The 16427-nt window shown below is 55.2% G+C and overlaps 1 protein-coding gene across 1 annotated transcript; it reads left to right on the top strand.

Moving 5' to 3' along the window:
* Positions 1–1158: 1158 nt before the first annotated feature.
* Positions 1159–15533, top strand: BPIFB1 (BPI fold containing family B member 1). Its single transcript, XM_012927145.2, has 14 exons — positions 1159–1273; positions 2747–2879; positions 3419–3526; positions 4389–4538; positions 5187–5268; positions 7868–7931; positions 9347–9432; positions 10212–10391; positions 10955–11008; positions 11444–11602; positions 12569–12636; positions 13561–13606; positions 14522–14585; positions 15346–15533. Exons 1-14 carry the CDS (start codon positions 1159–1161, stop codon positions 15531–15533), a joined length of 1497 nt encoding a protein of 498 aa, XP_012782599.2.
* The last annotated feature ends 894 nt before the right edge of the window (positions 15534–16427 follow it).

The following is a 16427-nucleotide window of genomic DNA, read 5'->3' as shown; positions in this document are numbered from 1 at the left end:
CCAGGAAGCCGGGATCCTGGAGCAGCTCCTAGTGGGGCTGCGGTTCACCAGAAGCCACAAATATTTACCTTGGAGACCTCCAGTCAGCCCAAGGCTTTGGCCCGGATGCAAAGGGTGGCCACCTGGGCCGGCTCGTGGAATATAAGGCCACGTGTCTGGCCTCAGGAGAGGAGAGCAGCAGGCGGAGGAGACCAGCACACCCAGGTGAAAGTGTGGACGGGGCCTCTGTGGGGGCAGGCAGAGGGAGACCCCAGGGCTTGGGTGGGGAAGTGCCCAGCTCCCTTGCCCAGAGGACCAAAGCATGGTGATAGAGAGATGGAATCCAGGAACACCTGCCCTGCCCACACTGATTGCTGGGTGCCTCACTTGTGCAAAGTTGGGGTTGCAGGAGACCAAGCGCTGCCTCCCATGCAGGGAGCTCCCAGGATGGGCAGGTGCCTCTGCTGTCCACAGGAAACACACGTCACCTGACTCCATGGGTGACTCCGGCACACAGAGTCCCACATGCTGACCCTAGCCAGGGCCTGCATCTCTGAGTCAGCTCCTACCCTTCCTGCACTCAGGATCTTCCGTGGGCCAATGCGTCCATCCAGGTGCCCAGGACGGACCCCAGGGGCCAACACTCCATCCCATGCAGGCATAGGACCCTCAGGGCAGGTTCCAAGGTCCCTGGTCACAGGACAGGCAGAGCCACCAGTGACCGCAAGCAGCTTGGAATGGAGGGAACTTGGCAGAGCAAGGGGGGGAGAAACCGGATGCAGGGCTGGATGAAACTGGACAACAGGGGGCCTCATAAAGAGACCAGAAGCAGAGGGCTTTTGTCCTGGCGGATTTTTCCATAAGAAAAGAGCTGATACTTGCCACTGTTCACCAAAACACTATGCACTATGCAAGATGCTCACTGAACTCCATCAACTCTATCAAATAAGGGTGACTGAGCCCAGTTATTGGAGCAGAAACAGGCTAGGTTGATGGTCCCACGCTGCACAGCTAGCCCCCGGCAGTTAACCCCAACACTAGACCACCTCTCCTGGATGCCTCAGCCCGATCATCAGGTGTTGCAAGCCTGCCATTGGATTCTCCGCCTGGCTAACAAGTTCCTCTTCATTCTCCCCAGGTTCTGCCACCTGCCACCTACTGCTCAGAAAATTCCAGAAGATGGCCAGCCCGTGGGCCTACACCCTCCTCTGCCTCTTGCTGGCAGGTACCCTGGCCCGAGCTGCTCTCAGCCCCACGGCGATTCTCAGCCTCGGCCCGGACATCATCAGAGAAAGTAAGTCTGCCCTCCTTCATCATGCCCACCACCCCCATCCTCCCAGTCATGCCCCACCCTAGGGGCCTCAGCAAGAGGCAAAGGGGGTGTGTGAGGCACGTCTGGGATCCCGAGGCTTAGATGACATGTGCATGGACAAAGTCCATGTGTCTCCGCAGCCCAGAGGAGAAACAGCCTGCCTAGATGTCTGGCAGCTTCAGTTCTACACCCAGCTTCCTCCCTTGCCAGACAAAGTCCCTTAGCCCCGGCTCCCTCCCCTGGAAGCAAATGAGAGGGCTGCTGCGTAGTGTACCCTGTGGCTTTACTGGTGGAGAAGGAGTACCCCAAATGCTGTGAGATGCTTGCCTGCATCCTCAATCCAACTGTGACCCCCAAAAAAGTGTCTCTGGACATTGCCAAAAGTCTCTTGGGGACACCCCCGCCACGGGGATAGCTAGCTCTCTGTGGTCCTCTGGGAGGAGGGGTGACCTTCACCTCTTGGGGACCTTGGCATTTCAATGAAAAAAGGCTAGGGCCAGAGGCAGGCCCAAGTCCTGCACGGTCAAGGGTTCTATACACAGCGGCTGCATGCCCAAGTGCTGACGGGAAGCAGACAGCACTGGGAGGCCGTGGAAGGCAGGGGCCCTCAGAGTCCCAAGCTTGGGGAGTCTCCATCAGAAAGGACATGGACCTAAGCAGCCATGGTCTGGAGCCCAACAGCTGTTTGCAAGTAGGTGGTTTAGAGGGTGCTGAGGTGGGGGTGGAGGGAGGTGAGCCAGGTAAGGGACAGGTCCACGGGGTGGCAGGGAGAGGCCTCTCCAAGCCACCTGCTACTGCAAGCTGTGACTTCAGTCCCACCAGGCAGCTGTGCTAATCGGAGCCTTTCACAGACACCACTCGGTGTTGTCAGCACATAAATGGAATAGAAAGAACTATCAGCAGGGGGCAGGTGCAACAGCTTAGGCACCACGTGGGAGACCTACATGTCATATCGTTGTGCCTGATTTGAGTCCTAGCCCCACTCCTGTTCCTGCTTCCTGCTACTATATCTGAGAGGCAATTGGTGATTACTCAAGTACCTGGGTCCTTGCTACTCCCATGAGAGTCCTGGAAGGGGTTCCAGGCAGCTGAGAGACTGACACACTGACCGAATGGGCTCTGGCAAGGGACAACAGCCCATGGCTTCTGATCCTGGGTCTCTGCCCCTGAGCTCCCAGCTTCTTTCTTTGGCTCAGAGCATTTGCTGCTGGCTGGCAGGCTGCTGGATGGGGTAGCTCAGTGCCTCACAGCCTCTCTCTTTATGGGTAAATGATTACTCTGGGCCACTGTCCTCTACGCCCGTCTACACAGTGGACATTGTGGTACCTCAGGTGGCATCGTGTGCCAGGATCCCAGGAGCCCTGACCCACCTCTGTCCCAGGCCCTGGAGCCCCCACCAAGCCTCCCCACTTGCCCTTCCCTGGCCTCTAACTAACCGCTAGGCTCTGCCTCCAGAACTGATGGAGAAGCTGGAGGAACACAACGCCACGGTCATCCTCCAGCAGCTGCCGCTGCTCAGCACCATGCAGGAAGAGTCCACCGGCCTGCTGAGCAGCCTGCTGAGCGGGGCCGTGAACAACATCATCTGGTAAGTGGGACAGGCCCCCACTGCAACCCGCCTGGGGACCCCTGCACACCCTGGCAGCAGCCAACAGCTGCTGTGCCCACCCTCGCCTCACCAGGAAGCGTTTCCCAGAAAAGTTCATGGAGTAGCTAAGCATGACCCTGAGACCCTAACAGAGCAAGCCCAGAGGAAGATTGATTCCGATGGCAGAGCATGGAGATGAGCTGACCTTGAGTTCATGGCTCAGTGTTCATCACAAAGATGGTCCCAGGCAGAGGAGCCAGCCTAGGCAAAGCCATAGGTGGAGGCAGTCAATCCGGATGGCTGGGCTCAAACCCCAAGCAAGGAGTAGGAGCCAGGCAGGGCCGGGTCAGCTCGTATAGCCAGACTCCATCTCCACAGAACCAAGAGTGGATGGGACAGCTGGAGAAGAGCCAGAGGACAGTCTGAGCATCCAGCTGTGTCCAAGCACCTGGGGCAGGGAAAGGAAGCAAGAAAGGAAATCGGGACTGATGATGATGCCAAGTGGAATTTGATTTTCATTCTTCCTGATCCTGACCCAGGTTCAAGGTCACCTCAGCTAGTCTCCTCCAGCTGCAGGTGCAGCCTTCATACTACAGCCAGGAGATGTTGGTCAGGATCCCCATGGACATGACGGCTGGCTTCAACACGTGAGTGTTTTTCCCCTGGTTGGGCACATTGGGCCGGACGGGTACATCACTCATCCTCCCTCCCCACAACCACGTAGGCATCTGGCAAAGCGATGCCTAAGCAGCAAGAAGAGGTGCAAAGGCCCTGTGGCAGAAGTGCGGCAAAGAGAGGGAAGAAGGAGGTGGGAGACTGGATCAGCAGGAGGCTGACCCAGGTGGCCAAGGCTGGCTCAGGCAAGGCTTTGTGGGTTAGGGAGAGGACTCAGTCTCACCAAGTGAGACAGATGGGAGGTACAGAATGTTCTGAGCAGAGGAGGGGCTTGACATGTCCTAACGTCTCTGGCTGATATGTGGAAAACAGGCAGAGTGGGGGCAAGAAAGCCAGCCAAGAGCTACTAGAACAATCCAGGAGGTGATGATGACGATGGCTTGGACCCAGGTGGGATGGGGAGATGGCATGTGTGGGATGTTGGTGAAGACTCTTGCGGAGTTTGAGGGAGAAAGCAAGAACGAGAGAGTCAAGCTTGACTGCAAGGCTTTTGCCAGCACAAGTGCAGAACCGAGTGGCCGGAGGCGACAGCAGATGAGGCCACGAGTAGGGGCGGGTTTGGGAGACAATTCCAAGTTCAGGTTGTGCTTTGTTGACCTGGAGTAGCCCTCAGGACATAACAGTAGGCACCAGGCTGTCGGCTCAGGAGCTGTCAGCCTAAGGAAGGGGTTTGCATAGGAGAGCATCCGCCACATACACACCAAGTTTGAGCCGGGGGGCTGCAAGCAGAGGAGGCTAGGAGAGGAGCAGAAAGCAGCCAGAGGGGAGGGAGTGGGGGTGCAGGGGCGGCAGAGGCAGTGTGCCACTCACATCCTCACCCCCCCCACACCTCAGGCCGCTGGTCAAGACCATCCTGCAGTTGTACTTGGAGACGGAGGCCCAGGCCACCATCCAGGTGGAGGCTGACGCAGGGACCCCCGCTCGCCTGGTCATCGGTGACTGCTCCAGTAACCACAGAAACGTGCGCATCAGTGTGCTGAATCAGTGAGTGCGGTGCCCAGGCAGCCACAGCACAGCCTTGCCCCAGCTCACGGGTAGAGAACCACGAGGCCCAGAGCAAGAAGAGACCATACCCTGCTAATCCTACCTCCAGGGCACTTTCTAAGGACTCCACAGTGCCCAAGGAAGTCCATGACACCGAGGGTGGGGTTTCAACAGTGGATGGGCAAGTTACCCCTCTCCCCCAGGTGAACTTAGGTGGAGCCAGGGTCAGTGAGAAGAGGCTGGAGTGGGGGATGCAAAGGCCTTGGAGCTGGGCAAGTACAACTCCTTCACGGAACACGTGGGCAATGCTGGCAGGGCACCTCCCTGCCTCTCAGCTTCCTCCTCTGCAGACAGGCTATGATATGCCAGGTAGGTAGCAGTGGGCAAGTGACTGGCACCCACCTCCACTTCTCAACAGGGGCATTGGGAAGGAATGCCAGCTCCTGTTACGCCCCTGTCAGCACAAATTTCATGACCACACCCAGCCCCAGTCTCCAAGAACTCTCCAAGAACTACACACCAGACTCAAGACCAAGTCCCACTAGCAACTCCAGTGGCTGGGAGCAAGTTCCTTTCTCCCTGGACTAATCTCTCTGTCAACTACAGGGGTATAACACTAATCCATGTATCCCCTTTCTTCTCCCAAAGGCTCTCCTTCCTGGTCAACTCCTTAGCGGAGAAGGTCACAAACATCCTGACGCCAGCCCTGCCCAGTTTGGTCCAAGACCAAGTGAGTAAATTCAGGACTGCTGTGGTTTTGAAGACTGTGCCCTCTGGAGGGAGGAGATGGAACTACATGCTGCTTTTGCAAAGAGTGGATAGGTCTGTTGACCCTGGGGCAGGTGATTAAGGTCAAGATCACAGAGCTGCCAGAAGTCAGCAGATTGGCTGACAAATCTCTGACGATCCCCTCAGGACGAATTGAAGGGGAGGAGTCTTGATTTGTAGGATTGCTGCTGTCCCTGCTGTATAGCGTGCCCTCCAAGGCAATTTTTTTTTTAAAGATTTGTCTTATTTATTTGAAAGGCAGAGTTGTACAGAAAGAGAGAGCGCTTCCGTCCATTGATGCACTCCTCCAAGTGGCAACAACAACTAGGGCTGTACCAGACTAAACCAGGAGCTTCTTCTGGGTCTCCTATGTGGCTGCTGGGGCCCAAGGAGTTAGGCCATCCTGTGCTAATTTCCCAGGTGCACTGGCAGGGATCTAGATCAGAAACAGAGGAGCCAAGACTCGAACTGGTGCCCATATGAGTTGCTGGCTTTGCAAGTGGTTGCTTTACCTGCCACACCACAGCACCAGCCCCTATTTCAGTTGTTTATTACAGAGACAGCACGAGAGCCTGCCCATCCACTGGGAGCCAGGAATTCAGTTGAGGTCTCCCCTGTGGCGAGCCCCCAGCTCAGCTGCCAACCACCAGTGTGACCCCCTGAGTAGAGCTGGGCAGCAGCCCACTCGGGAGCAGAATTCCCACCACACAGACACCAGGCATCATGGAGAACAGGAAAACACAGGGAAGTGACGTGGAAGCAGTGAGCACAACCAGAACACAACTGCCGAGATTGCCCAGCTTTCACATACCAGACAGTAACTCAGTGCTCAAGCTTGAAATGTGCAGCCCTCACTTGCCAGTGTAAGTCCCTATCTAGGGAGTTTTGAAAAGGGACTCTGAAAATGAATAATTTTATAAGCTTGGCTTTCCTGGGTTGGGATTCTTCTTTGAAGAATTTTTATTTTTTACTTTTCTGTTTGAAGAGAATTTTTGAAAAATTTCATTTTACTTATTTGAAAGACAGAGTGACACAGAAACAGAAAAGGAGAAGGAGGGAGAGAGAGTTGCTCCAAATTACCTCAACATTAGGGGCTGGGCCAGATAGAAGCCAGGATCCCAGAACTCCATCCCGGCCTCTCCCATGGGTGTCAGGGACCCAAGTACCTGGACCATCCTCTGCTGTTTTCCCAGAGTATTAAAATAGGATCTCATTGTAAATGCTCCCCCAGCATCTACCAAAATTATATTTTATCCAGTGCCATGCTTGAATAGATAAAAATAGATCTCGCAGCAGGAAAGGTGGCAAGGACTGGGAGCTGTGACATTTGCCTCACAGCTGTCTGTAAGGATGCAGAGCCAAGTGCTAGCCGTGAGAGAGCCGGCACTCATTTCCCACCCGGCTCCAGCGGGCTGCGCTGGCTTCTGGCACAAAAGGAGAGGTGCAGCCCACATAGAGGAGGCGTCTGGCAGGAGATGGCTCAGCAGATGCTGGTACCTTCTTCCCTGTAGTCTGTGAGTCTCTACCCCAGCTACAAAAACATCAGAGAAATGCTGACGCCTGAGCCCTAGCCCAGGCCCAGACAATGCTGGACCAAGCGGGCCCTGGATCCCAGAGGACTCCAGTGAGTAGCCAGGGTGGGAACTCAATGAGAAAATGAAGGCCAGAGAGTTGTGGGAGGAAAGACCACCCACAGCTGTCAGGGACAGCTTTCCCATGCAGAGCAGATGGTCCCCTGGCAAGGCATGCTGGGAGTCTCTGAGCCAATGCCTCTGTTTGCTCAGGAACCTTGCGTTGGCAAAGCAGCTGGGAGAGAGCAGGAGCTGCTAGTTCAGAGGAAAAGCCACCACCTCCCAGAATGCACTGTCGCCCTCCCTCAAGGGGTGGCCAGCTGGAAGCTCCCTCCACCAGGGCAACCATATAAAGACCAAATGACCCTGCAGTCATGCAGCACTACCCTGGGAGACAGGATGGCTTTTAGCAGGGAACCTGGCTCTTGGGACCCCCAACAAAGGGGCTGCAAACATGAACCTCATCCTTTAGCATCCACCACAGGGGCTGCAGTGTGTGTGGCGGGAGGTTCCACAGCCCCGCTGGCCTCTGGCTACTGGCTGCCAGAAGCACCTATGACGGCTATTGATGTCTCCAGAAACTTCCAGGTGTTTCCGTAGAAGAGAGATCCTGACCTGCTTAGACCCTCCTGACAAGGAGTCACTGAGCAGGCAAAGGCTGTACTCAGGGCACACAGGGAGCTGCACGCAGGGAGCCAGGGAACAGTGGGGTCTGGCTTGCCAGCCTCAGTCCCGGACTCCGCCAAGGGGTAGGCACTCCGAACTGACTGGGGGACTCAGAGGAATCTACTTCTCGACGGAAAGCGTGGAGTGTTGTGAGCAAGACCAGAGGTCTGGCTGGGCACAGGGCCTCAGGGAGCAATGGGAATGCATGTGACAGCCTGGCTGGCCACAGTTACAGCCACAGCACTCAGGAGGGGGGTGGACATGGGTGGCAAGGGACTGGGTTCTGGCCTCACTGACACAGCCCCTGTCTTTGCACTGTTGCAGCTCTGTCCTGTGATCTTGGCAGCCTTCAACGACATGTACGCCAACCTCCTGCAGCTGGTGACAGGTAAGTTCCCGGTGCCTTCCTGCCGGGCTCACCTCCAGGCCCCGCCTCCATTTGGGAGAGTGTCCCACCCTTCACCCCGTCCACTCAGGCCTGAGCAGCGACTTGGGGGCCCCTGTTGACCTCAGTCCAGAAGGAGTAGACAGGAATTCGCCACAACAGCAACTCTGTAAATGCACTCCCAAGCCAAGATTCTGAGTGAGGCCAGTGGGTGCTCTAGACAAACCCGAGCTCAGATCTCAGCTCAGCTACCACTCTGTGCCTCGGCTTTGGGAAAGCCACTCTACCTCCTTGTCCTCATCTATGAAGTGAAGCTTCTACAAACCTACCTGTTAAAATTGCTGATGAGGGTTCAAGGTTACAGGAAAGTCCTAAGTGCAAAGTCAGTATTCTGCTTGACATAGAGAATGACTCGTGGATAAGTGGTTAATGAATGAGTGGATGGGTGGATGGATGGATGGATGGATGGATGGATGAGTGGATGGGTGGATGCAAAGATACATAGATGGATGAATGGATGGATAGATAATACAGCAACCTTTGTGTTTACCAAAAAAGATAGAAGTGGGGAAAAGATGAGCTGTGATCCCAGGAAAGAGGCCATTTCTCCCCCTTGAGAGTGGCAGAGATGAGGCACACTGGCCTTTGCCCCACCTCAGGAATATCCATGCTCAGACCTGTCCGAATAGAGGTTGGCCAGGATGAAGAAAATTCTGCTGCTTAATGATTAGGGATTTGAAGAGGCCCATCCAAAGGGCCACCCAGGAGCAGTGGGGAGAGAAGAGTGGAGAGATGCATACAGTGGGCACCTGCTGTGCCGAGCTCTGCCACAGACTCGCTGGTTCAGCAAATGATCCATGGAGCGGTTGTCACTCTACTCCCACGGGAGGGGACTGAAGCTCGGTTAAGTCATTTGTTCGGGCTCGTGGAAGAACCTAGGAGTGGGGGAGGCTTGACACAGATCCTTCCAGCCCCTGTGGTGTCATTTAGATTGGGGGATGCTGGGTGATAGGCAGGAATTCCCCGGAACCCCAGTGAAAGGGAGGAAACGAGTGACCACTGGCCAATGAAGGCCACTGGAGTGGAAGGTATTGTGTCTGTCTCCTCTGCTCCATGGGAACGTGTGCATGTGTGTGTGTGTGTGTGTGTGTGTGTGTGTGTGTGTGTGTGTGAGAGAGAGAGAGAGAGAGAGCGAGAGAGAGAGAGAGAGAGAGAGAGAGAGAAACGAGAGCGCCTCCCCAGGCACCCCTCCTAGCTCAGCCTTTCCTAGCAGGGCGGGATGGGGAGGTGGGGGGTGATGAAGCGGAGACGCCACCGCCACCTGGTGGTCAATCAGGGACTCTCGCACTCAGAGCCGGTACCCCAGGTTTCCAGCGCTATGCTGAACCCTCACAAAGCTGTTCTCTGTTTCCGAGCAGAGCCTTCCGTATTCAACCTCGGGAGTGTGCAGTTTGACCTGCAGACTCCAGTCATTGATGGAGACATCATCCAGCTCAACCTGGGGGTGAGTGTCCCGAGACCCCGCGTGTTGGGGAGACCTGGTCATGATTATAACACTTGGGCTGATCCTGGAAGGTTGCCGAAGGCTTCACAGCCTATCCAGCCACCCCTATGGGGTTACTGCACAGCAACTACATCCGGAGCACCTGTCCTCCAGCCGTGTGTGTGTGTGTGTGTGTGTGTACTGCACACCTGGCCAGCTCCTGCCGGTCCCCAAGCCTTGACAACACCAAGAGCTCACTGAGCACCACACACACCCATGTTTCTCTAGCTCCCTGACTTCCTGGCTGTGTGACTCTGAGAAGGTTTCTTCACCTCTCTGAGCCTTGGTTCTCACATCAATGAGATGTAAATAATAACAGTCGCTGAGGAGAGAGTGAAATGAGACCATGCAGAGCCCGGCAGGCAGGCAGGGATGCACATGTGACCCCTCTCTGGGAAGTATGGGTCATATGCAAATGCTCAGATAGGACTCTGCGAAGAGCCAGGCCAGTTCCCAGCTTCAACACAGCAGGCATGTGGGGAGTGAGCCAGAGGATGGGCTCTCTCTCTCTCTCAAATAATACAAAAAAAAATTTGTTTTAAACAAGTGAAATCCAGGTCAGTTCTGAGAAATATATAGTAGGCACCTGAGCTAGCTCACCGCCTTTAGCAAGGGGCTGAGCGTCCCAGCAACTGTTGCCAAAAGGGAAATAGGTTGAGATGGCTCCATTTCCTGCCAGGTTGCTATCGGGTGAGCTGCTGAGTGAATTTCTCAGCCTGCTCCCTGCACTATCTCTTCAGGCCACCCTGTTGGACTCAGAGAAGAAAGTGAGCAAATGGTTCAACCAGACCAAAGCATTCCTGACCGCACCCGCGCTGGACAGCGCCCCTGTCAACTTTGCCGTGAGACACGACCTGGTGAATGCCGTCGTGGCTGCCTTGCTCCCCCCCGAGGAATTTGTCATCCTTCTGGACTATGTGGTGAGCCTGGGCATGGGGCAGAGGAGGTGGGTGCCTTGGCAGCATGGGAAGAAGTTCCTTAACTGAAGGGAGACAGGCACGAGGACCTCCCCCGTCTCCCCCGGCCCTGTCACCTGTCAGCTAAAAGCTGAACACACACACACGTCACACAGGTCTGTCCTCCCCCTGTCTCATGAAGCCACAGATACCTTAGGCACCCCCCGCCTTCAGAGATGGCAATCAGCTTACTGCTTACCACTGTGGGACCCAGGCCAGACATCACTATTCAAGCAGAGCTCTCCTTCTCACTGAGCCTGGGTGGAGACCCAGCCTTGGATTCCTTATAAACTGGCACACAGCACCTGGTGACTGATGGGGAGACACCAGCAATCACATTCATCAGGCACTTCCCAACATCCCTGGTGGGGGCAGAGGACTGCCTGCAGACCCATGGCCACCAGCAGGGTCCAGCCCTCTCCCCACCAGCAGAATAGCTGATGCCTCTGGGCTGGTTCTCTATCCACTGAATCTGTGCGCCTCCTCCCCTGCCCCTGCAGCTGACCAGCTCCCACTCCTTCCCACAGGTCCCCAGCCTGGCCGACCAGCTGAAGTTGGCCATCAATACGTTCAACGAAGAGGTTGGTCCTTTTGCTGTGGCCTCTGGGTGGGTATGGGGTAGGGAGGGGACAGCTGGCTTCCCTGCCCTGCCCTGCCCTGCCCCACAGGACTCAGACCACGGTCCTGGTCTCACAGAGAGAATTCAGACTGGCAGCAGGGCAGGGGGGCTTGAATCAAATCTTCACACAGATGGTATTTCTGTTACAAGTGACAAAGTGACAAAGGTGCAGGGGTTGGGAGAGATATTCTGAGAGGAAAGTTGGGTTGCCCGGGGGGGGGGGGGCGGGACATTCCCCATAGAGGGAACTCTGGGAGAGCAGAGTGTGCAAGAATAACCAGATGGTGGGAAACAGGCAGGACGCAGGGACGGCCAGGAAGGTGGGCAGGGGCCAGGACGCAGGGACAGCAAGGCGGGGGTACTGGGGAGGCCACGTGTGGGTCTGCTGTCTGTGCAGGCTGCTAGTCAGCTGGAGGCCACGCAAAGGTTGAAGATCCGGACTCAGAAGAGCCCCGAGGTAGTGCTGAACCAGGATGGTGCTAGAGTGGTCCAACAGATCGTGCTGGACTTCTTCGCCAATGAGCAAACCCACCGCCCCCTCTTCACCCTGGGCATCGTGAGTTCAACTGTTCATGACCTTGGCAGCAGCCCAGGCACCCTGCTGCTTTGCACAGAGTTGCCGCCATTCTTGTCACCCAGTAAATGAGTGGCAGGGACCGTTCTCAGTCCAGCTCCAACCCTGTGGCTTTCCTAGCAAGGGACCTTTGGGTCAAGACTCAACTGACATGCACAGAAGAAAGGTCCAAGCATTGAAAAGTTCAGATGGCGTTGACTTCAGGAACAGCTGGGTCCAGGTGCTCACACAGCCCTCTCCCTGTCTGACCTCTTTGGTTTTCCTCTGTACAAAGGGGTCCTCTCATGGAAGTGCTCCAAGCTCTATCAGCTCTAAATCCTATCATCCAAGGGATGCCAGCAGCTCTAGCTTCTCTAATAGTTCCCAGGCTAATCATCTCAGGCTGACTCTCATTGGTAGAGCTTGGGTCATGTGCCCATTCCTGAACCAATCCGTGAGACCAGGAGATGAAATACGTAAATATTCTGAGCTGGAATACACACACATACACTGGCATGGGGCCAGGGGAGTGGGAGTGGGAGTGAGGGGTAAAGGGGAGGCCTCATCCACACCACACAGACTGGAGAGGACAGGGAGCTGAGTCTTTTCCACTGAGGTGCTCAGGTGACTTGCTGAGTAGCCAAAGATTGGCACCTGAGGGCCTGGCCCCACTGTGACCGCCAGGAGGAGGCACATGGCTCACCAAACCAGATATGCAGAACAAGTTTGTCCTCTGGGTTATTATCAGCATCCCAAGCTGCCACCTGCTACACAAAGAGTGGGTACAACGTCTGTCCCGTTGAACAGATGAGGAAAGGGGGACCCCAAGAGGTCAAACCCTTTCTAAAGGTCACAGAGAAAGCGGCTGAGATTCTGCGCATGCCAGTTGGGCCCCAGAACCTCCTTGTACAGCCCCTCAACCAACACCTGATGCATCCCCTTAAACGGGCTGCGGGTTTCTCACTGCAGGAAGCCGACTCGGAAGCTGAGTTTTACAGCAGCGGGAACCGGTTTATACTCAACTTTAAAGGAATCAAGTAAGCCTGCAAACCCTTGTGAAGACTGCTTGGTGAAGTCAAATACGGTCTCATGGCCGGCCAGGGGCAGCTGGGCATCGGGGAGAGCTGCTCCAGGAGAGCAAGGACTGAATGTGGCAGATCTGGGAGGGCAGCTGTCCTGCACCATCCTCGTGGCCTCGGGCAGCCCATGTGAACACCTGCAAGCAAGGGCAGTGTCGGCACCAGGCACCAGGGCTTAGCTGACTCTTGTGCCCTGCATATTCTCTCCCCATTCAACCCGATTTTCTGCTCCCCTAGACTGAGTGCAGGGCATGCAAACCAGAGCCAATCAAGTCCTGAGGTGGGTGCTGATTGACATGCACTGGTTGCTATTTTTTTTTTATATATAAATAGGCTTTAAACGTATAAAACTCTGCCTGGCTGGCTGCCTTGGGCCCACATTCTTGCTGATCAACAAATTGCTGAGCTAGGAACTAGGTGTCCACTTGAGAAGGAGACACCCTTCCTGGTCCATCCCAGACCTCACTCTTGGAGTGGCTTTTCTGCTCTTGGAATCATTATGAGTTTTCTGCACACCCCACCACAGAATGTCAGCTCCACTAGGCAAGGACTTTATTTGGCTCACCATTGTTTCACCAGAGCCTTGCGATACCTGGGACACAGTGGGTGCCTGGCAAATAATGGTTAAGTGGGTGGATTGATGGTGAGTGGATTGATGGATAAATGGGTGGCTGGCTGGCTCTGTGGGCGGATGGATGGGTGGCAGAATGTGTGGGCAGAGGGACGAAACGATAGGTGGGTGGATGGATGGATTGATGGCTGTGTGGATGGATGGATGGATGGACGGATGGGTGGATGGATGGATGGAAGGAAGGAAGGAAGAATGAGAGGATGATAGATGGTACTCTAAGGGGCCAGTCTCACAGGCATCTTATGTTGCAGTTCTGATCGGATCCACCTGATGAATTCAGGCATTGCTATATTCAATGTGAGTATTAAAGATTGTGCCTGGGCACCCAAGGGATGGCCTAGAAGGGTCCATTCTGAAAAGGGACTTTCCCAGGGTTTGCATGGAGCAAGTCCCCTCGACTGGGCCAATCATCACCTCCCCTTCATTACCAATAAACGTCCAACCTCCTGGCTCAGGCATTCACTGAGCACCTACTGTGTGTCAGACTCGGTGGAGAACACACACCAGTAAACACAGGCATGCACGTATACACAGCTACACACACATTCACATCCACATAGTTTCACACACATGCATACATGTGTGTACACGCAGACACATGCATACACACCCACATACATGTGTGTGTACATCCACATGCCTATACATACATGTACATGCCCACACATAGCTACTCACTCTCACTGACATTTTAGTCCTCAGAACACACACCCACTCAGCTCACAACCTCATCCTACCCAGGAGGACTCACCTCACAGCCTGTCCCTCTGATGCTCGGTCCCCCATCAGAATCGGACTGACCCGGCGATTTTAAGCCTGTCTCCTGCCACATTTTCTGATCTTCGTGTTTTTGCCTTGTTTTCTAAATGTCTTTGATTAATATTTAAAATGAAACATGTCCATGTGAAACAGAGTTCCTGGTTTCCCTTGAGAAGTCAGGAGCTCATACAACACAGCGCAAGATCTGCTCCCTGGGACAGGCGGGGCAGGTGGGGCTGGGATGGAGCAGTGGAACCCCATGCATGGGACCCGCACCCCTGACCCGGCCCTGTAGGAGAAGCTGAGTCCCTGCCCTACCCCGTCCAGCTGGTTCCTGGCAGCCCAGGTAGCTGTGCCCAGCAGGAACCTGCGATGCCAGGGGCGGTACCCGACAGGGTCACTGGGAGGCCTTGGGGTGCTCAGCCACGTCACAGATCCCTTTCTCTCTTGTAGCCCGACCTTCTGAAGGACGTTGTCACCAACATCCTGGCCTCGGTGTTGATACCCAACCAGAATGGTGCGTCCTCTGCCCTCGGGGCCCCTGCCTGGCATGTTCCCCACCATCCTGCAGAATCCAGTCAGTCAAATTCTGCTTCCTCCAAGAAGCCTTCCAGGTCACCCATCTGGAAATGCCCTGCCACCTCTGACCTCTCAGCCCAAGTCTTTTTCTTTAAGCAAGCACTAACATCTGTGTAGATGAGCCAGGCAATGCCCCAGCCCCCACCAGGGCCGACCAGGGCCGAACAGGAACGGGAGACAAGTGTGAACACACAGAGAACTCAGGCTTCCTGGGTTCAATCTGCCTTCCCCTCCTGCCAGCTGCCTGGGACCTGGGACACACTGCGTAGTCCCCCTCAGCCTTAGTTTGTCCATTCACAAAATGGGAAGACAGGAGTCCCTCAGTCAGAGGTGCAGATGAGATGATGTCTGAAAAGGGCAGAGCAGGTGACTGGCATGGTCCGTGCCTGGCATTGCTTGGCTATTACTGTGTGCTGCAGTGCCAGGAGGTAGGTTCCTGGGATGGGGGTCACTCACTTGGCCAGCCTTGCCCTTTACATTTCTGTATTAGAGCAGGAATTAGAAACTTTTGCTGTGGCTGATGGAAGCCCCTGAGGGCTCTTGAGCAGGAACACTTGGGAATGTGAGTGGCACAAATAGCCAGAAATGTGCAAGAGCAAAGCGTGGGGAGACGCAGCCAGATGGGTGCCAGGGCAGCCTGTACTGCCACCCACTCCAGCACTAGGCCCACTTGTCTGGGCCCATGCCCTTCATTGCAGGTAAACTGAGACCCGGGATCGAGATGTCCATGATGAAGGCCTTGGGGTTCCAGGAAGTCACATGGTCTATGACCCAGGTGGGTGGTGACTGGGCGGGCCCAGCGGTACAAAGGGGAGGCTGGGATGGGGATGTGGGGACAGGTGAGCCCCCTGTAGATGAGGAGGCTGCTGTGCCCTTGGGGGACTAAGGGGGAGTAGCCCCTAGTCTGGACTTAATGTACCTGTCCCAACCCACTCAACCTTCATTCATTAGTTCATCTGTTCAATAAAGCTTTCCTGAGGGCCTACTCTGCACCAGGCCTGACTCCAGGGCTTGAGGCTGCAGAAGTGAATCGGCAGGAGGCAGCCCTATCTGTCTGGTGGGAGAGGCAGACCCTTGAAACCCCAAACAGGTGTCACCAGCTGAGGCAGAGTCAGGTAGGGCCCCAGGACAAAGAGGTGGTGAGGAGTCGAGCCACTGGGCGCCTGGAGAAGTGGCCTGTCAGGGGGCTGGTCAGTGCCCAGGCACACAGCAAGTATTTAATACCATACCTTTCCCTGGCACCTGCTAAGGGGGGCAGCTGTAGCAAGGTCACTCACACCGCTAAGTATTATCCAGTGCTGGGGGGACTGTGCCTTGCTCAGGCCTCCCCCCCATCTCTGTCCACACACACACAGACACACATACACACACAGAGCAGGTCCCCCACAACCCCACTTTACAGGTAAGGAAAACAGCCTCACACATGGCCAAACCCCTTTCCCAAGCCACGTTGCTCAGGAGGTGGCGCTGTTAGGCTCTGCACCTACTCTGAGCCCTGCCTCCTTGTGAGCAGGGACTGGGAGGGACCCTCAGTCAGCAGGCACTTCCTGACACCATCTGGCAAGTGTGGATGGAAAATGCTCTCTCTCTCTGTCTCTCTGTCTTCCTCTTTCTCCGTAACTCTGACCTTGAAATAAATGCACATGTCTCAAGAACAATTCTTAGCAAGTACAAAAACGCACTTGAGGCCAAGTATTTTGTTATTTTGTGATGCAATCAAGATGCCATTTGGGACATCTGTGTGCCCTTTCGGAGTGCCTGGGTTCCAGTCCTGCTCTGC

The sequence above is a fragment of the Ochotona princeps genome, chromosome 22, assembly GCF_030435755.1.
Source record: "Ochotona princeps isolate mOchPri1 chromosome 22, mOchPri1.hap1, whole genome shotgun sequence".
Taxonomy (NCBI): Eukaryota; Metazoa; Chordata; class Mammalia; order Lagomorpha; family Ochotonidae; genus Ochotona; species Ochotona princeps.
Note: the sequence above shows the minus strand (reverse complement) of the source record. Positions and strands in the feature narration are given on the sequence as shown.